This window comes from Carassius carassius, chromosome 32, assembly GCF_963082965.1.
Source record: "Carassius carassius chromosome 32, fCarCar2.1, whole genome shotgun sequence".
In the NCBI taxonomy this organism is placed as follows: Eukaryota; Metazoa; Chordata; class Actinopteri; order Cypriniformes; family Cyprinidae; genus Carassius; species Carassius carassius.
Genome location: NC_081786.1, coordinates 29,140,257 through 29,165,614, shown reverse-complemented (window position 1 = coordinate 29,165,614; position 25,358 = coordinate 29,140,257). Strand labels below are relative to the sequence as shown.

At 40.3% G+C, this 25,358-nt stretch overlaps 1 protein-coding gene across 2 annotated transcripts; it reads right to left on the bottom strand.

The window, feature by feature from the left end:
- Nucleotides 1-15,651: 15,651 nt before the first annotated feature.
- LOC132113314 (protein c-Fos-like) lies at nt 15,652-21,496 on the bottom strand. Of its 2 annotated transcripts, none has more exons than XM_059521119.1 (4): nt 20,474-21,496; nt 19,745-19,927; nt 19,355-19,462; nt 15,652-16,622 (listed from the first exon to the last, which is right to left on the bottom strand). In XM_059521119.1, exons 1-4 carry the CDS (start codon nt 20,579-20,581, stop codon nt 15,993-15,995), a joined length of 1,029 nt encoding a protein of 342 aa, XP_059377102.1. In that variant the 5' UTR covers nt 20,582-21,496; the 3' UTR covers nt 15,652-15,992. The 2 variants fall into 2 exon arrangements, with proteins under 2 accessions (XP_059377102.1, XP_059377101.1); XM_059521118.1 differs by having other exon boundaries at nt 19,745-19,954; nt 20,474-21,495.
- Between the last annotated feature and the right edge of the window lie 3,862 nt (nt 21,497-25,358).

Below are 25,358 nucleotides of genomic sequence, written 5' to 3'. Positions count from 1 at the left end.
CAATTTAATTGAGTGATGGAGTTTCCCAAAACTTACATATTTAAGTTTATTTAACTTGACGGTTTTGTAGATTGCACTTAAATAACTCAGTTCACCAATGTATTTAATGTACTTAAATGATTATGTTCACTTAACTTGGTATTAATTTCAAGTGTACTTATATATTTAAGTTAACTCAACATGTAAATTTAACTGAAAATTATGTTCTTATTTTTGACCGCACACTTTTTGCACACTGAAGTAAAACAAATAACAGCATATTTAAACTTTGACCTTTTGACAAAATGTCACAATATTTATGAAAATACAGTAAACCCTATACTGCACTGTAAAAAAAAAGTTGTGTCAACTTAAAAAAATAAGGCAACTTATCGCAAGTGCTTATTTGAGTAAACTTAACAAAAAATTACTATGTTTGCATATTTTAACATCAACCTAATCCATTGGGCAAAGTTACGTCCAGTGGACGTCTTTTTATGTCTTTGCAGACGTTGAAAAGATGTCCACTGAGGAGACAGAATGTTTTTATGACGTCTTTTTTTAAATGTTTTTTATGTCTTCTGTACGTCCGATCTAGACGTTTACAGATCCTCCTTACAAGGTTCTGTGACTTTATTTCTGTCAGACATCTAGAGAAGATCTTATTGAGAATTAACAGAGGTTTAAATGTTGATACTTTATACATTTGAAGTCACCATTGTGGTGGAAAGTGTTTGGTTTAGTTGGGATCTTGGTCCAGTTACTTCTTGTGTAAGCTTGTCTTTTGCTACTGTAACAGTGTATTTTAAAACACTGTTTTGTGGTGAAGAAAGACAAACTTAAATGAGCTCAGGTGTTATCAGCTCTTTGCTGGTGTTGGCTTGTTTTTTGCTGCTGTAACTTGTGTGTTGTAAAACACTGTTATTGTGGCAATGGGAGTTGAGATCAAACATGCACATCTTGCTTGTAATGATGACAAGTTAAAATAAAATGTATTGCTGCAACTGTGGATTCACTTTTATGGATAGAAACCTGGTAGATAAAATAATGTACTTAGTTTTTGAAAACAGATCACGTCGTCACAAACACACATCAAGATTTTGGATATGCATCACATCAATGGTGACAATCAGAACAAAAAAGGCTGTAAAATAAGGATGAGTTTGTGCTATGGAGCTCTTTTGTTTGTCACCATTGTTGTGATGCATATGCTAAATCTAGAAGTCTGTGTGTGTGAGTACTTGATTCTTTTACTCAAAATATTTCAAATGCATTCATTTTGTCCATCTTCAAAATAAGTATTTTGCTCTTGGTGCCTGTTATAAATATCAAACAAAACATATTTTATGATCTCAAATACGTATTATGTGATGACTTTCTCATCAACGAAAAACATCTGATAACACCTGAGCTCATTTAAATTTGTCTTTTTTCACCACAAAAACAGCGTTTTAAAATACACCAACCCAGCAGCAACTGGACCAAGATCCCAACTAAACCAAACACTTTCCACCACAATGGTGACTTCAAATGAATCAAGTATCAACATTTAAACCTCTGAGTGATTTAGGTACAGTCTACAAAACGGTCAAGTTAAATAAACTTAAATATGTAAGTTTTGGGAGACTCCATTACTCAATTAAATTGAGGCAACAAGTTTACTCAATCAATTTAGTTCATTCAACTTATTAGGGTTTTCAATGTATAATGTGATCACGCCCATGCACATCGCACGCTATAAGATAATCGTCCACGCAAAATGTCTCAGGTTACTTATGTTACCATGGTTGCCTGAGTAGGGAACGAGACACTGTGTCCTCTAAGGGTCTCTATGGAGAACGTCTTGTCGTGAACCATGTCTGAAGCATACATTGAAAAAACACCAACAACATGTTGGCCAGTGACAGCCCCTGACGTCACTCCCGGTGTGACTGTAATATAAATAGGCGCTGGGAGAACACGTCATTCACTTCTTCGTCTGAAGCTTGTTTCCAAAGCATGTCAAGAAACCTAGAGGATGCAGTGTCTCGATCCCTTCTCAGGGTACCATGGTTACAAAAGTAACCTGAGGCGTTCCCTTTCAAGAGAACTTCGAACTGCGTCCTCTAGGGGCCGCTATGGGGAACAGTATACCCATGACACCATGCTGAGGGGAGTGTAGGCCAGAACCATGGCGAGTTCTCTACCATTTCCATGGGAGTTGCCCCTGGGACATTAGATGGCTGTCCGTGACATTATCCCTTACGGCCAAAGGCCTAGGCTACATACACAACGTACTTGTTAGGGCCTCGGCCTGGGGTAGAGCTCAAGGGTTGGAATCAAGAAAGATTCCTTTAAAGGGATATGGCAAAGAGCCTAGCATTTTATACTAAGTCTTGCCTGTCACACAGGGGCTAACGCTTGCTCTTACATAAGCTTGCTGAAGGAGCTGTCTCAACAGATCCCTAGTAGCAACACCCTGTTTAGATAAGTATCCGAGGATACATAGGTGGAGTGGCGCCCAAGATGAACGGGGCTTTTACCAACTCAAGAAAGGGCATGAAGCAAACGCGCGAAGCACTCATCATATAGGTTTTTAGAAAGAATGCAGAATACTAGCATGCAAACTTACCACAGTATGGATTTCAGAAAGTGTGCAAAGACTTCACGTGCACACTTACCATAACATGGATTTTCAAATACTGTTCTAAGAGGGGCTCTTGTGGCACTCTGAAAGAGCAGCTCATAGATGGAATTGTGCATCCCAAAACAATGTTTTAGAGTCATCAACTCGATATATAATAATTAATAATATGAAATTGAACCAACATGGCGGCGTGTCCACGCAGCAGCTTCTCTCTGTCCCGACAGAACAGTGTTTTCGTGTTTTTTGTCTTGTGAGTCGCAGTGTTTTGTAACAGCTGCAGGATCTCGGTCTGCTATGGAGGCCTACACCATCACCGACCACCACGACTGCATCTCGCCCACAGCGGAGGCGCCACAAGTGGTGTGAGAGGAAGCAGAAGAGGGGTAAGCTCGGATGTATCTGGGCTAGGCTAACAGCTAACCCACACAAGCCAACTATCCCCACCATCGTACTGGCTAACGTACGCTCATTGGAAAATAAACTGGACTACATTCGATTACTACGTTCAACTCAGAGGACTGTAAGAGACTGTTGTGTTTTTGTGTTCACGGAAACATGGCTCAGCAACAGCGTTCCAGACGGCGCTATTCAGCTCGACCAGCTGACGTGCTATCGAGCGGACAGAGCTCTCGTCGCGGGAGGAAAAACCTGCGGCGATGGGCTTTGTGTTTACATCAATGACGCGTGATGCCGCGATGCTGTTGTGATCTGCAAACACTGCTCACCCCTGGTGGAGTTTATGATTATTAAGTGCCGGCCACTCTATCTGCCGGATTTCAACCATGCTGACTTAAAGAGTGTGTTTCCAAAAATACACCAACACTTTAACTTTCCAATAGGAGGTAATAACATTTTGGACTTTGTTTACACCACACAGAGAGGAGCTTACAAAGCCCTCCCCCACCTTGGAGCCTCAGACCACATCACTGTCATGCTAATGCCTGCATACAAACCGCTCATTAAAGTCGCCAAACCAGTTTACAAACAGCTTAAAGTGTGGCCAGAAGGATCATCAGAGGTTCCTTAAGTCTGCTTCAACACAACTGACTGGGACATGTTTAAGCAGGCTGCCACATGCAATAACACCACTGACCTCCAGGAGTACTCAGAGACTGTCACTGCCTACATCAACAAGTGTATTGATGATGTAACAGTCACAAAAACCATCACTGTCCGGGCCAACCAGAAGCCATGGATGACAGGGGAGGTCTACAGACTCCTGAAGACACGGAACACTGCCTTCAGAGCTGGAGATGAGGTGGGCCTGAGAACAGTCAGGGCCAACCTGTCCGGCGGCATCAGAGAGGCTAAGAGACAGCACTCCAGGAGGATAGCTCATCAATTCACCGACAGCAGAGACACTAGGAACCTGTCGCAGGGGATAGAGACCATTATGGACTACAAGCCCCCACCATGGACCTGTGACAGCAACATCTCTCTGCTGAATGAGCTGAACACCTTCTTCGCTTGCTTTGAGCAACAAAACAGCACCACTGCACAGAAGACTCCACCTCCTCCCGGTGACCAGGTGATGACGCTGACCCCAGACAGCGTGAGGAGATCCTTCAGCAGGATCAATGCACGCAAAGCTCCGGGTCCTGACAACATCCCTGGGCGTGTACTGAGAGACTGTGCAGCAGAACTCACTGATGTCTTCACAGACATTTTCAACATCTCACTGAGTCAGGCTGTTGTTCCCACATGTTTCAAAACTACCACCATCATTGCCATCTCCATCCTGCTTCAATGACTACAGTCCTGTTGCACTTACTCCCATCCTCATGAAGTGCTTTGAACGGCTAGTCATGCACCACATCAAGTCTGCCCTCCCCCCCTCCCTGGACCCCTTTGCATATCGGTCCAACCGGTCGACCGATGATGCCATCGCCACTGCCGTCCACTCAGCACTCACACATCTGGACAAAAAGGACTCATATTTCAGAATGCTGTTCATAGACTTCAGTTCAGCATTCAACACAATCCTCCCTCAACAGCTCATTTACAAACTGATCCAGCTGGGGCTCAACACTTCGCCGTGCAACTGGCTGTTGGACTTTCTGACTGGAAGACCTCAGGCAGTACGGGTCGGCAGCAACACATCCAGCACCATCACACTGAACACTGGGGGCCCCCCAGGGATGTGTGTTGACCCCCCTGCTCTTCATTCTACTGACCCAAGACTGCACACCGTCACACAACTCCAACCTCTTCATTAAGTTTGTGGATGACACGACTGTGGTGGGTCTCATAAACAGAGGTGGGTAGAGTACCCAAAAACTGTACTCAAGTAAAAGTAAAAGTACTTCTAGAAATATTTACTCAAGTAAAAGTAAAAGTACTAGTCTTGAATAGTTACTTGAGTAAGAGTAAAAGAGTATCGGATAAAAAATCTACTCAAGTAGTTAGTTACTAGTTACTTTGGGTCATATATACTGAGCCTATTTTTATTTAGATATATAGATAAAATGTATGTAATGTATGTGTGCGTGTATAAATGTATATATTTCATCAGCCTTTACTCCAATTTATGTAATTTATTATAAAACCCTGTCTGATTACTTAAGTAACAGATATAGGTGTCATGCCATAACATATTTTTAATACGACTGACTTTATATTAAATGTGAATTTAACATTGAAAGTTAATGTGATATAAATATTGCTATTAATCTTTCATTGTTCAGAAAGAGAGCAAATAACATTTACATTATCAAAGATCATTTTCACTGACAGTCTAGATTTCAATCACTCTCAGAAACTCCCAATAAAATTACTGAAACTGTTAACACTGTGAAATCAATATCTTAATTAAAGATTCGTACACACATTTGCACTTTGTTGTTTCTGACGAGAGAATTTGCCAGAAAGAGGTATTCAGTCAGTGAGCGAGTGAAGGAAGCACTGGCATTTTAGCGATGACTCATCGAAACACCTCTGATTGGCCAATGCTTTAATAAACTCAAAAGAATCATGTGTGATTGGTTATAATGCGCAGCGCTGTAAAAACGCATCTATCTCTGGCTCACCGCCAGCCAGCGATCACAGATCTGAATTCAGCAGCTGTTGCTATGACTTGCTGAACGTACTTGCACCGGTGCGATTGTATTAAAATTAATAAAATCTTCATCGGCTATTTTTTCTCTTTTAGAAGCTGCATTCAACTTGACTCCCCTCTGTTATAAGCCACACACGTACAACAAACTAATGTCACAGTGGTATCGTGTACTGTAATCGAATGTAGCCCAAGTTATTACCTGTTAAACAGTAGACAGCACACGCGGTGTTCATCTTATAAGGATCTCCATCGCTAGCAAATAACAGCCTTTGCAGATTTGCTTTCAATTCAGTGCAGTTCCAGACACGTTACAACTCTGAGTGAACCGCTGATGCTCAGCGCGTGCGGCAGGGAACTGAACAACTCATTCAAACTGATTCATGAACCAATTCACTCGTTTGCCAATTGGTTTGATCAAGCCTTTGAACAGAATTGACTCAAAAGAATGAATCATTCGCGACTGGGCATCGCTCATTGCCCAGAGAAAAGTAGACGGCGCATTTGGAATAAACTGAAGCATTTATAACATTTATTGCATTAAGATAAAGTAACGAGAGGAGCGTCGCCCACAGTAACGAAGTAAAAGTACAGATTTTCCCCCCAAAATTTACTCAAGTAAGAGTATAAAGTACCCATCTTTAAATATACTCCGAAAAGTATTAGTTACCCCAAATAATTACTCAAGTAAATGTAACGAAGTAAATGTAACTCGTTACTACCCACCTCTGCTCATAAGCAACAAAGATGAGACAAACTACAGGATCGAAGTGAGCCGCCTGGTCGGATGGTGCAGTGACAACAATCTCTCTCTGAACATGGAGAAGACGAAGGAGATTGTTCACCATCAACGGTGTGACTGTGGAGAGAGTGAGCAGCATCAAGTTCCTGGGTGTGCACATCACAGAGGACCTCTCCTGGACTGAAAACAGCAGCACTGGCCAAGAAATCACAACAGCATCTCTACTTCCTCCGCAAACTGAGGAGAGCCAGAGCCCCACCCCCATCATGTACACCTTCTACAGATGCACCATCGAAAGCATCCTGACGAGCTGCATCACTGTGTGGTGTGGCGCCTGCAATGCATCCTGCCGAAAGACTCTGCAACGCATAGTGAGAGCAGCTGAGAAGATCATTGGTGTCTCTCTCCCCTCCCTCCAGGACATTTATGGAACCCGTCTCACTCGCAAAGCCCTCTGCATCGCAGGTGATCCCACCCACCCGTCACACAGCTTCTTCAGCCTGCAGCCATCAGGGAGGAGATGGCGGAGTCTCCAGGCCAGAGACATTCAGCCAAGTATGGTGACCCATACTCAGAATTTGTGCTCTGCATTTAACCCATCCGAAATGCACACACACAGAGCAGTGAACACACACACACACTGTGAGCACACACCCGGAGCAGTGGGCAACCATTTATGCTGCGGCGCCCGGGGAGAAGTTGGGGGTTCGATGCCTTGCTCAAGGGCACCTAAGTCGTGGTATTGCAGGTGGAGAGAGAACTGTACATGCACTCCCCCCACCCACAATTCCTGCCGGCCCGGGACTCGAACTCACAACCTTTCGATTGGGAGTCCGACTCTCTAACCATTAGGCCACGACTTCCCTTTTAGTGACTTTTGTTGACGTGGCAGCCGAGATATGCAACCTTCGTAGGATGTAGCCTTCCATTTGAGAAGCACCTGTAGTGTTGTTGCTGCTAGAGTTTGCTAATGCAGCTAAAGCTGTTATCGCTATGAGAGGAGTAGGGCAACAGTCATTGTGGTGATTTTAGTGATGGAGTTCCCGCCAGAGATTTTCTGACTATAGGGAGATGAGAGGGTCTGTATTAATAACTAGTGGAGAAAATGTAATGGCTAACTTGGATCACATGATCCTTAAAAACCAATAACATTACAGTCTTGATGTCACTGCATTACAGTCATAGTTGTACGACACTCAGAAGTGCTGTAAGCTGAATTCCACCTGTCACAAAAAATCAGTGACTTCTCTTATGAAACAGCATTTCTTTCGTGGTAAACTGTAAAAATAGTTCCATCCAAAAGTATTGTTCAGTGTTAAACATGTTGAAGATTAGCAGATAGGCTGTCCATTCATTAAATGATGTGTCCTCTGAAAAGCTGTTTATTCAGCATAGTGAAGCCTCTCCTCCATTGACATCCATGAAAAAAACAGCCTCTGGTCTCCTTTCCCATGAACTTTATAGCTGTTATGCTTTTTCAGCTAATGGCTTCAGGCATGCCTTCTAGTGGCTTTGCTCCCACCGGCAAAGAGCTAATCGTCATTTCCCTACGGGTACTATTTCCTAACAAGGTGACAGCACCAACTACTGGCCTGACATATGTAATACAGCGTTTTTCCAATTTTCGCGGACATGTGTAAAGGCGAATTGTTTTGAAAACATTGTGTATACGTGAAACTATTTAAAAACGCAAGGGAAAAACTTTTTTGACTACATCGTTGTCGTGTAAACGAAGCCTAATTTAGTTTTTTGAGCTTACTCCTGATTTCTCTCAACGTGGCAAAATGAGAGCTGTCAGTCAAGACATGGGAAACAAAGTAACTGGAGTAGCTCTAAAGAGTAACTCAGATATTTCCTTCTAAATGAAAAAGTAATGCATTACTTTAGTTACTTTAAAAAAAAATTAGATTACATAACTTGCATTACTTGTAATGCGTTACCCCCAACATGGTTTACGACAGTGGACTGTAGGTAAATATACAACTCATCCAGCATTCCTTTTGCTTTCTGACTTATAAAGGATACTGTTGCAGTTTGAGAAACCATTGCAAATGATTCAGTGTGTGAATGAACTGTCTGGGTGAACGAACCCATTTATATAACAGGCTAAACCGCTGATAGAAAACACTCTGAAATTCTATCATCAGGGCAGCTATTTTCTTAGTTCAGAATATGGTAATCTCTCAACCATCAGACAAGCATTTATTGGGAGCCTAATTACTGGGGTACAGCAGTAAAATGAGTCTAGCGATGCTCTAAACCATATCATAGAGCTTAGATTGGTTTCTCTAAAGTACTTCATAAAATACCATGGCACTACCTTGGTATATGTCCAAAAACATAGTAGTAGGCAATAAATCTATTTTCAGACATGTGGCTTTTTTTCACTCGTCCGCCATATTTATGGACATAAGTGGGGCAAAAAAATTGTGGTAAATCCAAAATCATTGAATAAAACATTTTTTATGGATCTGAAATTGCACAGACCAAATCAGAATCAGAATGAGCTTTATTGCCAGGTATGTTTACACATATGAGGAATTTGTTTTTGTGACAGAAGCTTCCGCAGTGCAACAGAATGACAGTGACAGATCAAAAACACAGATAATAAAAGAACAAAAAAATAGAACAAGTAAGGAAGGAATAATAATATACAAATTGAGAATTGTATGTGCAGGTATATTATAATAGTTTTGTATGTACAGGTATATTATGTGCAAATTTGAAGAGTAGACTAAGTATGTGTGTTAGATAAATAAGTGTGTGTGTGTATATAAATAGTGTTGTGTGTTCCACAGTTATTGTAAAGTGTTCATTAGATGGACTGCCTGAGGGAAGAAACTGTTCCTGTGTCTGGTCGTTCTGGTGTTCAGAGCTCTGTAGCGTCGAACAGATGGCAACAGTTCAAAGAGGGATTGTGCTGGATGTGAGGGTTATAGAGTGATTTTACCAGCCCTTTTGCTCACTCTGGATAAGTATGGTTCTTGAATAGAAGGGAGAGCTGTACCAATGATTCCCTCAGCAGTCCGGACTACCCTCTGTAGTCTTCTGAGGTCAGATTTGTTCTCTGAGCTGAACCAGACAGTTACTGAATTGCAGAGGACAGATTTAATGATGGCGGAGTAGAACTGTTTCAGCAGCTCCTGTGGCAAGTTGAACTTCCTCAGCTGGTGAAGGGAGTTCTTTCACAATGGAGTCAATGTGAATGTCCCACTTCAGGTCCTGAGAGATAGTGGTGCCCAGGAACCTGAATGACTCCATTGCAGTCACAGTGCTGTTCATGATGGGGAGTGGGGGGAGTACGGAGTGGTTTCTCCTGAAGTCCACGATCATCTCCACTGTTTTGAGCATGTTGAGCTCTAGATTGTTGAGACTGCACTAGACTGCCAGAGGGAGAGGGGGTTGCAGTATGTGTGAATGGTGTGAATTGTTGTGTGGAGAGGTGTTCACGTTGATGTAAAAGCACGTCCCACCGCTGTGTGATTTTCCTGTTGATTCTGCGTCACAGTCCACTCTGAAAGGCTGAAAGTCCAGCAGATGGAGCACGCTGTCTGGTATGGGGTTGTTTAGCCACGTTTCCATGAAACACAGAGTAGCAGAGTGTGAGAAATCCTTAATTGTCTGGGAGAGCAGAAGGAGTTTGTCCGTTGTGTTGGGTAGAGAGTGGAGGTTCGTCAGATGGATGCTAGGCAATGTCGTTCAAAATCCGCGCTTTCTGAGTTCTCAGCGTTTTTTTTCACAAGCTTGCCGGCTCTCTTCCCCCGTCTGCGCGTCCTAAAGTGCTTTATCATCGCAGCTGCTCCGCCGATGAAAATGTTCAGCAAAACATCAGAATAGTCGAAAACCGGTAATATATCGGGAGATGTGTGGTGCCGAATGTGTCACGGGGTGACTAAGCTTAAGGGGGTGGAACCATAACGTAGACGTCGAGTGTCCCTTTGGGAATGGTTTTTGGGGATGAACACAGTCAGCAACAAGATGGCCAATCTTCCGGTGGTTTAGAAAACAAACCAGTTATGAGTAATTTGTAATGAGAAAATGGGAACAGGTGTACGGGTTAATCGACGTGGGCTTGTGATTGGTGACTAGACTGGTTGGAATACTTTAAACTACGTGTTTGGACCACCCTGAGTTGAGTGATGAAGGCGTAAGGACATATGGCTAAAAGTGGAGCTCAGGAATTGGATCAGTAGCGACCGACTCTGTGGATGTGAGGAGACTGAAGATATCCACCCTCGACAGATAAGTGATTTCTGTATATATTGAGGAGACTGTGTAGTTATGCTGGGAAACTAATAGTGCTGTGAACGTGACTCTACATATGGCTGGTCTTTTTCACCTTGCTTGCTGACTCCCTCGACTGGTAAATAAGTTAACCCTGTGTGACGGCGTACCAGCATCTCTTATGCGAGCTGGTTATTTCATGACATGACAAGGTAGCTGTGTGACTCCCCACTGTGCAAGGTATTGCCCCATACTTTGTTTACACTTTGTGTTATTGCATGGCGTCTGTTTGTAGTGGTCATATGCTGTGCATGTTTGGTTGGAGTATCCACCTTGTATGAATACTTTGAGTGCAGTTTCATTCACGAATATACTTAACTTGGGTAATTTCTCTCACTGCACAGGAGCGTGAGACACCTTGGCTCGGAGTGTTAATGAAAACGGCATTGCCAAATAGTCGTCCTTGTTATTCCCCTGTCAGCAGATTTATACAAGGAAAGGGAGTATTGCCGTTGCACCAAATTAACATATAACCTGTACACTGTTGTCTTGTACCAACAGAATCTAGAGAGCCGCTGCTGTAAGTTGACTTTTTCCCTCATCACTGTGATGCTTTAATCTGCCTGACATGCTAAATTTACCTGCAACGTACACATTGTTGTCCTGTATCAGTGAAGCCCAGATAACTTCTATTGTATTAAGCCTATCTACCTCATTGCCAGTGCCAGTGCAGGGGGGGGGGGGGTGTGTGGTCAGTGTCAGTGGCGGAATGCGCCCCCTGCCTGTGACAAATGTCCAGCAATTAATCTCTGGTGAAACTGTATGCAGGAATATAACTAAAGACATGACAAACTATCAAAAACAACTACAGAGCATGTCACGGAGGCTGCCATGTTGCATCGGCGCCAGATCTATACCAAATCTAAGATTTGTGGGCACTTATAGATATTTAATCCATAGTTGATCACCATATACTGGTGCTATATGCAGAAGCAGATAGTTGATATAGGCTATAAATGTCTGTCTATTAGATTATTGTTTACACTTGCTTTTTAAAAAACTTTAGCTATTGGTTTGATTGGCATGAAACTGTCCTCCAGCTCTTGAGCTGGAAATCAGTAGAGGTCAGACATCTTTAAGGATATCTCAGTTTGCTTTACAGCACCACGAAGAATGCAAATTTTTTTTTTTTTTCAGAAGCTGCAATCATGTCATGCAGGAAGATTTAGTTTAGTACTGGCAGCATGATACTGGAATGACATTTACATGGTACTCTGATTCCTATCCCAATGGTACTGTGGTACTTTTTGCTGCTTTGTTGGATGTATATGTATAACATGAAGTGTGAAGAGTCACTCGCACTCTGTTGAGTGCTTCTCAACATCAGCAGTTGAGTGAAGATTTATCACACACACAACATGACATTTGTAGTTGTTACTGTTGTTAAATGCCTGCTATAAACCTTAACACACTTGAGTAGATCTATGTGATAATCAAACACACACAAAATTATAAATACAAAATTTAAACCAGTTACTAAGTTAGGATGTAAAAGGTATTGTTTAATGATCTATATAAGCATGTTGGAGATCACAGATTTCTTTGGAAACTATGTTCATTAAACTCAGGAGATCCTTTAAGTGCACCATTGTTGTAGAAATTAATTCCTTTGCATTCTTCATTGTCTGTAAAGCTATCGAAACAGATGCACTGATGCCAAATTATGAGACCTAGAAAATTATACTAATGATTACAGTGGCTCTGACAATATTAGTATCACAGCATCCTTCTGTCAATCACACGGATATAAACAGTGATTTAGAAATATCTGATCTCCTCTAACTATCAGATATACATGATATTTTGGCTGTTTTCTAAGAATGTCTTGTCCATGTGTACCATGTTTTGTGATGCTTGGACACTGTGTTTACAAGAAAAGGGACATTTAGTTAATATGGGTTGAAGCCCTAAACATATCACCCCAATGGCCCATGTCTGTTAAATTATTAAATGAGCTTAAATTCTTTGGATGACTCTTGTCTTTGTCTTTCAAGATCTCAAGGTACATACCACATTTCGAGTGAGTAGGACACTGACACACATTGGATGCAAATTGCGTATTTATTAAAGACATTTCTAATGAAGATTAATAAAACAAGATACCATGTTAAAATATGTGAAATGTATAGTTTGTTTAAACTGCTGTGGTAAAAATTATTGTAACAGATGTGAAGGGGAAAAAATATATATGTTTTTATTTTTCACTGCTTACTGTAACTTCTCGCTTGCGAACTTCACCAAAGTCAGGGATGGTGCTGGCAAGAAGTAGAATTCATGGTGAAGGCCCGCCCATGAGGCCGTTTGACCGATATCTCAAACAACCAATCACAATTTGTTTCATTCATTGTCATATTTCGAGGTGTGGAAATGTCACCACAATAACAAACCAGTGTGTAAAACTCTCAGACATATTTTAGAGATTAAGATTCTATGCCGCAAACTTTAAATATTTCACATACTTTTGAAAATCTAGCATTTAGTTGAACCTGAATAAGTGCCCATCCTCAGAGTTGTAAACACGACAGCTTTCTTCTTTCGTGAGGGGTTTTGGCACCACGGTATCTTTGTTTCCAGGCAGAACTCAACACACACGTCTCGCAGAAATCCTGTAGAATTCATCCAATCCGATACCTCCTATATGACTTAGCTGTGTAAAAATCAGCCAATCATATTTCAGGATAATGATGTCAAATCTGAATGGAATGCTCTGTGCACAAAAACCAAATCTCTAAAAACTTAGTACATATTGAGAACATGCAGAAGGAAACATGCATAATTTTATGAATGTCCGATGCTCAGGGTGCTGACAGTAAATTCTAAACTCAGTTATTTCATCTGACAAATGATGTGAGACTTATGTTATCCGCTAGAGGTGATGGATATGAAATCTTGAAAGTCTGTTATTACTGAATAACTGAACATGTGACATATAAATGCACAGAACTGCTTCATTGGTTCGCTGTGGTGCTCTGACAGTAGTTTTATATAATCAGAAGAAATCTGTGAAATGTTTATAGAGCATTAAATGTCAATTTTATTTTTATATTTTACCTAATAATTTTTTTTACATGTTTGTCGAGATGCCACGTGATCAAATATTTAGCAATTTTATTTGTCTCTTTTAAAATAATATACAGCATAGTGCAGTATTTCTGAATAAAAACACAATTATTTAATATTATGAATAACTCATTATCCTTTAACCAGACAAAAGCTCAGGAAAAATCTGCAGACCAAGAATTTAATGCACCATGAACGTTTTTTTTTAATAAAAGTTTTTTTTTTTTTTTTTTGCTGAAGTTTAACATGCTGAATATGAAATTCATATTACTATTTGTGCGTCATTAACAGTGCTCATGGAAACAAAAACTTAAATATTTTGACAGCTTATACAAGCCAATCTGTTATAACTCATGCATAAAATATGCATACATGCATAATACACAGCAAGAGTTTAACATAAACAGTTAGTAAAAGTGAATCATTCAGTACTTTAGGATAGTTTTTGTCTTCTATGACTAATCCCATAATGCTGGATAGTTCCAGAAACCACTTGAACATGACATGTATATTCTGGAATGTTACAGAAACTTCTAGAATGTTCCCATTCTTCCAAAAGCAAAATATCTTTAAAAAACATATCTGTATAAACCAGTGTTTTATGATTAATTGCAGAAGTTCTATAGTGTACCTGACCTGAATATTTACCAGCATATTGATGCTACATGAAAATAAATAGTACAATAATAATTAGTACCACAGAATTACAGGACCATATGAAATGTAAGTGAAACAATTGTTTGTTACATTGTGTTATATAACATGTTTTATTAATATGACAATTTGTTGTGTGTTGTATTTTTGCATTGCAGCATACCTATATTATAGTTTGTATGATTCCAATATTTCTTCATCAACATCTTGTTTTTGTACACTGGAAACAACACTTGTATGAGTTATTAGTGTACAAGAGGTGTGTACAACCCATAGCTAACACTAAAGATCTGCGATGGATGGTTGTTCTAAATTTTGTTTTAAAAAAACAACTGATTATTGCATTATCTTTATTTGTTATTAATGTAAATCCCATAGTCTGCAACGCAACATGCTGGTGTAAGCACCGCTACTGGTTTAGCAGAGTGAAAGTACAATGCCAATTATTAAGCTCTACTTTCTATCCAGTTTATTTCGAAACAAAGGACACAAGAACATCAGTGCATTACTGTATATCTTGAATATTTATTCGGCAATCAATGCTCATTTCGTTCTTTTAATTTGACAACGAAGTCAAATTTAAAATGTAGAAAAATAAATTATCATAAAATACATCTCCATCAAGATAGCACTGGATGTTTTCATGGAAAACTCTAAACATGTGAACAGATGTGAACAATGTGAGAACAATCTAGAACAATGTGAAAACACAGTCGAATGATGACACTGAGGTATGCGATAACTCTGATGACTGTATATTAAAGCACAACACGAGTCGATATCTATTGCCATAGAAAACAAACACAAAACCCCAGTCAATTCCACAGAACTTATAGCACCAGATCAAACAAATATGGAACTGATACATATAATATATATGCTATTATATATGTTCTATATATATAATGGTGGCTCATTAGAACACTAGTATTTTCAGCAGCTAAAAATGGTTTTAAGTCAGTTATTTCTATCTTTTGCTGTAGTGTGTCAGAAGGAAATTTCAGTTTACATTTCTAAACATTCTTTTGTCCATTCATTGTAATAATCCAGTGAGGTGTTTGCTCACACCAAATGGTGATTTCATTAGTTAATAGAAGACATTATTTTTGACAGTGTCCTCATTTTACAACATTTTTACACAAGTGCCTAAACACTTCTAACAGCACTGTAGCTTTGCAGGTTTCTTGAAGCGTCTCAGAGACACAGTTCCTCTGGATTGATTCTGTCTCACACATTACACACTGTCTGACACACTACAGCAAAAGATAGACATAAAACCATTTTTTATCTGGTGAAAATACTAGTGTTATAACCATTTTGGCCACCACTGTACATATAAATATAGATGTCTCATGCATGCTTTTCGAACCAGAACACAGTTCATATCTGCTCATAAGATAATTATCCATGCTCTTGTATTTGGGCTACATCAAATGTCTCTGGAAGAAAGTAAATCCCCGTCCCGCACACATTACACAGATGCAGCCATTGAACAGCTGACTTCACACCAACATCACACATCTGGACATCATAACACTGCGATATCCAGAAGATATTAAGAACGAGCCGTGACATTGCATCATCAACGCTTGCATTTATAAGGCAAGAAGGGTGGGAGAGTTGAGGATGTCGATGCTAGTTTCTGCTTTGCTCACGCCACCCTTGCATCCCTCCAGTCCCTCGGCCAGGGAGTCCAGCTCTGGGCAGGCGAAGGTGAACACGGACAGGTAGTTGCTGCAGGTGGGTGTGGATGTGCTCACCACCGGGGTGCTCAAAGGTTCTAGATCACTGGCCACAGACTTGTAGAGGGTTTCCCAGTCTGTGATGCCCAACGAGCCGGTCAGGTCGATGTCGGGGACGGAGCGGGCCGTGTCTGCCGAGATCCGGTCGAGAAGCTCGTCCTTGATATCCAGAGAGGGCTCGAGGTCGCACAGACTGACCTCTGCGCTGGAGCACAGCAGGATGTCGGAGTTGCCGGAAATAGCTGTGGACGGTACCGTGGTGATCTCTAAGTCCTGCAGGGGAACGTCCTCGGGGAGTTTGCTGGCCGCTTCGGGAGTGGAGAGCGGCTGGGGAGACTCCGGAAACAGGCAGTCCAGCTCTTCAGGAAGCTGGCAAAGAGGTTTATGAGAGGCGAGGACATACTCCAGCCTCTCCTTTTCCTTCAGGAGGTTCTCGATTTCAGCCTGGAGGGCAGCTTTGTCCTCTTCTAGCTGGTCTGTTTCCTGGAAAAATCGCAAAATAGACTGTAAAAAGTGATTGTGATTTTAACTGTAAAATTTTTTTTTTTAATTATAAATAAAATACAAATTAATAAGGTTTCCATTAATGTACAGTTTATTCAGATCTGACAATATTTGGCCAATATACATCTATTTGAAAATCTGGAATCTGAGGGTGCAAAAGAAATCTGAATATTGAGAAAATCACCTTTGAAACTTGCCAAATGAATTCTTAGCAATGCATATTACTAATCAAAAATGAAGTTTTTATATATTTATGGTAGGAAATTAAAAAAAATAATAATAATGGAACATGAACTTTACTTAATATCCTAATGATTTTTGGCATAAAAGAAAAAATGTATAATTGTGATCAATTCAATGTATCATTGTCTATTGCTACAAATATACCCCAGAGACTTTAAACTGGTTTTGTGCTCCAGGGTCAGGGTATTACAGTTTCATGTGTGTCACCCTGATGGTGTTTAGTGTTTGTGTGAATGACATCTTCTTTACAAAAATATGTATACATATGTTCAGTACTGTGCAAACGTTTTAGGCATCTAGTATTTTCACCAGCTAAAAATGGTTTTAAGTCAGTTATTTCTTTCTTTTGCTGTAGAATGTCAGTAGTAAATAAAAGTTTACATTTCCGAACATTATTTTTTGCCATTAATTGTAATAATCCAGTGAGATTTTTGTTTGCACAAGGACTCTGACAGCAGCCAGCGCTGCACATCATCAGTCTGTCTGGAATAACATGAAGAAACAGAACAAACTGAGACAGACTCAATCCAGAAGAACTGTGTCTCCTAGACACAACAGCAAAAGATAGAAATAACTGACTTAAAACCATTTTTGTTGGTGAAAATACTAGTGGCCTAAGACTTTTGCACAGTACTGTGTATATATATATATATATATATACATATTAGTATTGGCCTTATCAGCTTGTGGAAAAGCTCTGGTTCATCATTTGACTCTCATCACCACTGGATTTTGATGGTTATCAGTGCATTACAAAGGAACAAAACAGATTTCAGATTATCAATAGGCTGGTATATAAACATTATATTTATACATTTTATTGTTAATTTAAGTTAAATCTATAAAGCCTAAACAGGTTTTTACAGTAAATTTTACGGAATGTTTTTTACAGTGTCGGATTATACTAGTCAGATCCAGAGGAATTACTTCACATTACTCCACCGATCTAAAGGAAAAACACCATTAATGTCTTTCTAAACCTTTTTGGCTCATGGATGCGTTAGTATATTTACATTAGTTCAATTTCAGCACAATTTTGCTGCGAAAAGCTCCATCGTTTATTTCCAATAGTGTGGCAATGCATGAAGCGCCACTTTCTCAAGCTATGATCAGTTTGAACCCAGGGGCGCCCCCAAGGGGTGGCCAACTCTGGCCACCCCTGTGGCCACCCCTAGGATTATTTGCAGTGGGTACTATTAATTTAAATGCAGAACGTAAATTCACAATAGTTTAAGAAGTGAAAAAAGTGCAGCAGCTGCTGCAGCCACAGTTTTGCGTCTCTGAGCAACATTAAAGTGTTTCGTTCCTGAATGAATCAACCGTTTAAATGATTCGGTTCAATCGCAATGACTCACTTATTAACAGTGACTGGCTGCCACCTATTGGCGGTTTTAATTTCACATTTTATGGAACCTTTTCATTTTTTTTATAATTTCAAACATCGGTTTTCAATGTTTTATCTTTAAAATATCAAAACATTATTTATTCATTTGTAACTGCAGGTTAAAGTATTCCATGTTCCACGGAGCTGCATTAAACAGTGTGTAAAAACATCTGAATAACACTTCAGATGCAGCTTCTGTTTTATCTGCATTGCAAAGATCAATTTTGTTGATACTGATTGCATTTGTGAGGTAACAGCCCAAATGCAAGTATTTGACCTAAAATATGGTGCACACTTTTAGAAACAATGTTGTAAAGGTAAAAAAAAAAAATCAGGTGTCAGCACAATTAAAAATAAGATATCAGCACAATAACACTCAGCAAAATAGTGTAATTATCGTTATCGATAAAATCCTAGAACTCACAGATATAACTTTTTGTCTATATTGCAAACCCTTAATTTTTGTTTTTCTTTATTTTAATGTGCCACCCCAAAATTTACTGTGGCCTCATTTGGCCACCCCTGTTAACATTTTCTGGGGGCGCCACTGTTTGAACCTGATGCAGGACCTGCGTTCTCAGTCATGTGGACTCCTATTGAAATGACTGGGTTTCACTAGCAAAAATTCTCAAAACGATATTACTGTAATTGCGACCACACCTTCAGCATGTTTTTTTTTTAATCAATGAATGGAAAATGATGGGTGAATAAAGACTTAAAATGTCTTTTCCTATCCCTGGTCAATATTCAGACCCAACTATAAACCACTGGTAGGTGGACTCACCTAAAATGATTGCTCTGTTTGCAACAGTAAATCAGCCAATGACAAGAGTTTGGGGCGAATGTTTGAACACATCACTTTTTTGAAATTCTGGAATCACACACTTCATCTTTAACATCTGAGTCTGTTCTCACACAATGCCCTCACACGACTTCGGAAGAAGCCTTGGACAATGGCGCAAAACAGCATTGTATGGATAACTTGTTTTAATTGAAGGTTGAACAGAGACAGAATCTGAATGTTCTGGATGAACTGGAGATTTCGAAATGAAGCCCTGGTGTTGTGAATGATCGCTGTACTCACAGCCTGGAGGGTGTCGGTGAGCTCTCTCCGTCTGTTGCGACACTTCGCTGCAGCCATTTTATTCCTCTCTCTCCTGATCCTCTTCTTCTCCTCTTCCTCCGGAGAGAGCTAGTCAAAGCCAAGATGAATTGCACTTATTACCATCTCGAAGAATCCATGCATCCCCTGAAAAAACGCTTGCTTTCTATCGCCAATTCACCCCAAACGCGTCTTTCTCTGCAATGCGTCTAAAAATAGTCTATTGTTGCAGACTTGCTGTGACCTGAATATAAAGTGGATGCTGCTGGTCTAGGCAGCATGCCAAAGCAAGAGCTGCATCCCCATCAATCCCGCGCACACGCTTCACAGGTGATCACGCGCGCCAAACACGCAGCACATGCAGAACTGTACCTGCTCGCCCTTGCTCTTTCTGGCAGCGCATTTCCCCTTGGTCCCAGCTGCTTTGCTCTGTGCCGGTTCACTGCTCTCGACTCTACCCAGAGACGGAGACACAGAGGTGATGATGGTCGGCTGGACCATCCACTGCAGGTCCGGCGTGCTGGAGATCGCGGTGACCGTCGGAACGAACGAGCCCTGGGATTGCGATGGAAATGTGTCATTCTGGCGACATAAACACAACACTGATTTATGTGCGTCTGCATAAACCAAGTTTTGAAACGTCACTGTTTAATACTTTAAGAGTTTACACTTAAAACTCTTTCTTTAAATACGCTTGAGCGTCTAAAAATAGTCTTCTGATCAATATTTAACTTTTGCATTGTCTCTGACGTCAATGCTGACGCAGGGCTGCTGTGGGCTTTGCTCGGTGGATTTATTTTTCTCAATGAACAGCTGCATTTACACCATGTTTCGCTGCATTGCAAAGGATGCGCGACAAAACACCACATTCAACGTCAGATAAACAGATGAAGCGCACACGCGCTGCAATAGCGCGCTATTCAAAACCTATGACTAATTAAGTATAATAGCTTGAAAGGCTATCTATTGTGTTTTTCAGAATAATACATAATCGAATAAAAAGAGTGGCATCAAAAAACAAACATGTGCATGATATATCAGCAGTTAAATCCACATGCACAGAGTGCACTGAAGGTGGAAGCATGTGTAAGTCTTCTGTACCTGTGTGCTGCTGTCCATCGGGGCATCGCTGGGTTTGCTGGAGCCGGTGTCCTCAGACAGAGAGCATGAGGAGTCCGGATCAGTTTTCTTCGCTTTGCTCAGAAACATTTCTCCAGCGCGCACGGACAAATTGTTGACTGGATTCCAGCTCTCTTGTGATCCAGATGCCTCGCTTCGTGATGTTCGAGTCGCTCTCTTCAAGTTATTTAAACCTGGTCAGTGACACTCAGCTCCGCGAGCGGCTATTTATAGTGCGCCTGAATTTTATGAATGAAACGGAGCGTACCATTCCGCGCGCGGGGAGCGCCTCTACACAACACGCACAGACACCCGAGCTCTCTGAGCACATGCGCGCGCGCGAGTGCTTAATCAGGACTGAACTGAAATGTGACTGAAACAGAAGTCACTGTGGCAAAGCTGCGCGCAGTGAATCCATGACCCCTGTGAGGACCAAATGTGGTCCGTGCCACATGTTCATTCATAAAATTCTGATGGACCCCGATATGCATAACGTTCTTATGAATAATGTATGACTTATGCATATGACGATGATCATTTCATGCAAACTGATGCTCAACTAAATATTCCACACTATGCGTTGATAATCTGATCATGTCTTCTGTTGTCATGCTGTATAATTCAGATACAGTAGCCTATGTGAAAGTGAAAGACAAAAGGAAATTAGACCAACTCTATACTGCTTTTCAATATAAATCATTTTATGAGTGAGTATATATTTTGTTAGTCCGTGTTGCAGCTGCATTAATTAAATGGATGTTTAATGTGCCGTGTCTGTCTCCTGACCCCTACAGTCTCAGCATCTGCACCTGCTCGCGCGTCACGCTGTGACGTAACACAGTCAAACAGGAAAATGACCATATAAGGATAACTACGTGTTGGGATTCCAGTGCTGAGCGTGTGTCTATGGTCTGGACTGAAGCTGCTGCTGCTTTGTGTTTTGTGCAATGACACAAATGCGCAGATAGTGAAACATAAGCTGCAAAGGTTCCACAGCCTTTATAGCTATCCAGTGTCCAAAGTAGAACATTGTAGAATATCTATCTATCTATCTATCTATCTATCTATCTATCTATCTATCTATCTATCTATCTCTCTCTCTCTCTCTCTCTCTATATATATATATATATATATGTGTGTGTGTGTGTGTGTGTGTGTGTGTTCATGTTATATTCAAAGACCTATTTTTGAAGTAATCTCGATAATTCCACAAAATGTAAAAAGCAGATTATTATCTTTGTGTAGTAACCAACGATGAGTGAATGCGTAGCCTGATGTAAACATCTAAAGGTAAAGCAACTCGGTTTGGCACATTCGGTAATATAGCCTATAACGGCTATAAGGCTACCTTTAGCCTATAATTCAAAATAATTTTTATTTTTTAATTAGACCACTGAATAAGTCTATGCATGAGAATTATGTAGTCAGATATTTAATAGAGTTGTGACGTTCGCGAACGAACCGATTCTTTTGAACGGCTCATAAACATGAACGATGGGAGCCGAGTCGCGGCTGGAGGGGAGCCGTTCTTTCTGTCGTTCTTTTTTCCTATGTGTTTCACACAGATGCACACAAATGAGCTCCTCCGCGAGACAGAACAGTTATAGGGGGAGGGGCGCACCCAGTGCAGGCCAACCCTTTATAGCGTGATGATATTAGTTATTAGTTGTGCATGTTCATTGCAGCCCACTTTGTTATTGTTCATTGACTTGAAGGGGCTGATGTCCTATTTGCAAAGTTTACAGTAGTAATAGTATGTAGTATGTAGACATTTCCATTTTATTTATTCTAATTTTATCTACTTTAAATATTTTTTGTTTTCTATCAAAATGTTCTTGTGTGATAACAATGTTCTTGTGTGAAAGTGTTTGTAGTAAAAGCTGTTTTGCACAGAAATTCATTGCAGCTGGCTTTGTTTTTGATGTTTATTTGAGTAGGTATTGTATGAATAGCATAAGTCAACGTAGCTTTACACACACACACACACACACATTTTGTACTAAAGGTAAATCCAAAATAGTGATGTCACTGTCTAAGCAGAGGGATTTGTGCAACCCTATGGAATATAGTCCACACATGACAAATGAGGTAATAATCAATATTTCTGAATAATTCAAACTCAGATATTGGTGTGTGATATCTGAGTTTTAATTATTTGACTACAAATCTCACCTCATCATTCCTCCCAGTGATTATTTCCAGGATAAACTGAGATGCCCCCAAGCTGGCTTCTTAAAACTGACTAAATATTTAAAAATATTTATTTCTTTTGAACGGCTCTTTGAAAGGAACGGATCGCGAAGATCCGGATCCCCTCAAAGAGCCATAAATCCCATCACTAATATTTAAGGGTCAGCCTTTCTCTCTGTCGAGCGCTAGCACGTGCTAATATGAACTGCTGGCCACGTGACACATGCAGATATAAATGTACATAATAGAATTATTTAGAATTTAGGGATTTTTTTTTCTTCCGGAAATGACTCCTGCATTACGTGAAGCACAGCGCTGTGAGTCTACAATCTGAGAACATGAAAATGTAATTTTCATAAGGGGAATAATATTAGATAAGGGGAATTGATCAAACACTGCAGGGTTGAAGAACTGAATTAGAATTGAAGAACTTGTCTTTCGATTAATGAGTGTGAATCTGAATATAATTGGCCAAACACACAAGAAGCTGAACTTCTAATGACAGGAAGAAATTAATGTTAGTGAATATTAGTGTAAAGAAAATGTGTCCATAAGGATCTACCTTCAGTGCACAAGGTTTTTAAACTTTTAAACAAAAAAGGCATTCACAGTTTGTCTTGACAAATGTAGCTTTTTAGTTAAAACTTGATCATTGAATTTCAGATCATTTTTATTCTCCCAACATTTAATTTTTGAATGGCATTGTTAATTAAACTGTGTATTATAGGCCAAGTCTCAGCTGGAGTCAGGAATCTCATTACTAAAACCTTTGGAATGTGAAAATATTTCTTGTTTCAGTTATTCTTTTGGGGTTAAAAATAAATATCAGACCTAAAACTATAAAAAAAAATCAAATGCTTCCAAATGCATAAGGTGAGGTCTATAATAAATACTTGCATTTAATATGGCACGTCTTGCTAGTTATATTTCCAAATGAACAATTACTGGACTGAAGCAGCTCAGCTTTACTTGATTCTCCATCAATCATGTTTTAGAGTCTCAAATCTGATCCTCAGGATCTTTTGAGGAGCGTTTGTTTCCAGAAGCTTTACTTTCACTGTTCCTCAGCGGAGGAATGATCCTCACAAGCCTCCAGAACATCTCACATCTTCTGAGGAGCCTTGATTTCTTCAGCTCTCAATCACTGTGTTATATGTGCGGATCATTTCAGTCTCATCTCTCCACCTTCGATTACTGAGGTGAGACCCTTGATCCCTGCACCGAGCCCCGGGCGCCGCAGCAGTGGCCCTCTAGCGGTTAAACACTGAACTGCAGGGTTCATGCGGAGGAACACTGGTTGGTTGTGCTTCGCACAAAGTGTGCAGTTTCCCGCGAAAACGTCCTGACAGCTGTGAAATACCACATTATCATCATTATTATAATTATTATTATAGGTTTATCAAAGTGTAATTTGAGGAAAGGTTTGTAAGAATACAACATATATGGTTATCATAAATATATATATATATATATATATATAAACTAAAATAAATATTCAGTAGCTATTATAAAGGGCTTACAAAATAGGTTTGTAAACATGGTTTATAAAAGTTGTCTTTATATCAATGGCTGGTCAGGCCCCACAAGTTTATACCTCCACCTAGACACCTACCAATGAAAAGATATTGTCATCATGTCTTTTGTGAACATCTGACTGCTTCTCTTACAGATGGCTGATCTCACTAATAATGAATCCCTTACGGAGCACAAGCTTTAGCCTGCATCATCAAATAGATCTGGACTCATAGTTGGTGCAGGCGTTCATATGGGTGTCTGGGACTTAATAAAGCTCCTGCAGAAAGTAAGCGTCCCGTCTAGGCTTTGGAAGGAGACCAGGGGGTGGGGAACACTCATTTCCTGGAATGTTTGGCTCTTTCACAATACAGCCATTCATTCTGGAGTCCTGGTTCTGGGAGTGTACCAGACACACTGCTCGATGTACACATGAAACATAAGAGCAAAGAATTATGGAGAAGCATGTTTTATGGACATCATGATGTACCTTCAGCCAGAATCTAAATGTAATTTTCTCATGAGGGGAAATAGGCCTGCAAAGATCCAGTCCTCGAATGACGAGCCTGGATTTGGTGATGCAGTGGCTGCTTATTTCCAAACAATGCTATACTACTGCTGAAATATGCACACAACTTTTACATAAACACATGGTTTTATTGAAGCTGCCAACATGGAACCACAATCCAACGCTAAATACTAATGCTTTTAAATTAATGGTTCATACAAAAATGAAATTTGGCTGAAGGGTTTGTAGAAATGTAGCATTGCATCAGTGTCTCATCAATGGTGCTCTTCAGTGAATGGTGCCATCCGAATGAGAGTCCAAACAGCTGATAAAAACATCACAATAATCCACAAGTAATACACAGCACTCCAGTCCAGCAGTTAACATTTAATCAATGTTTAATCAAAATATCCAGTCAAGGGCACGCAGAAACAATCCTTGTTGAGCCCCGATGTACTGTAACGGCAAAATAGCAGCGGAAGCAAATGCCAGTGCAATGAAGTTTAATGAACCAAGTTCACACACAACGTCAGCGAATAAACCGAAAGCCACACGATGAATATGGGGCAGATCTCTCATGGCCAGGGATCAGGTCTTGAAACAGACAGCAGGAGAGTGTGACGCAGGGACTGAGACGGGCGATCCTGAGATGAGTGA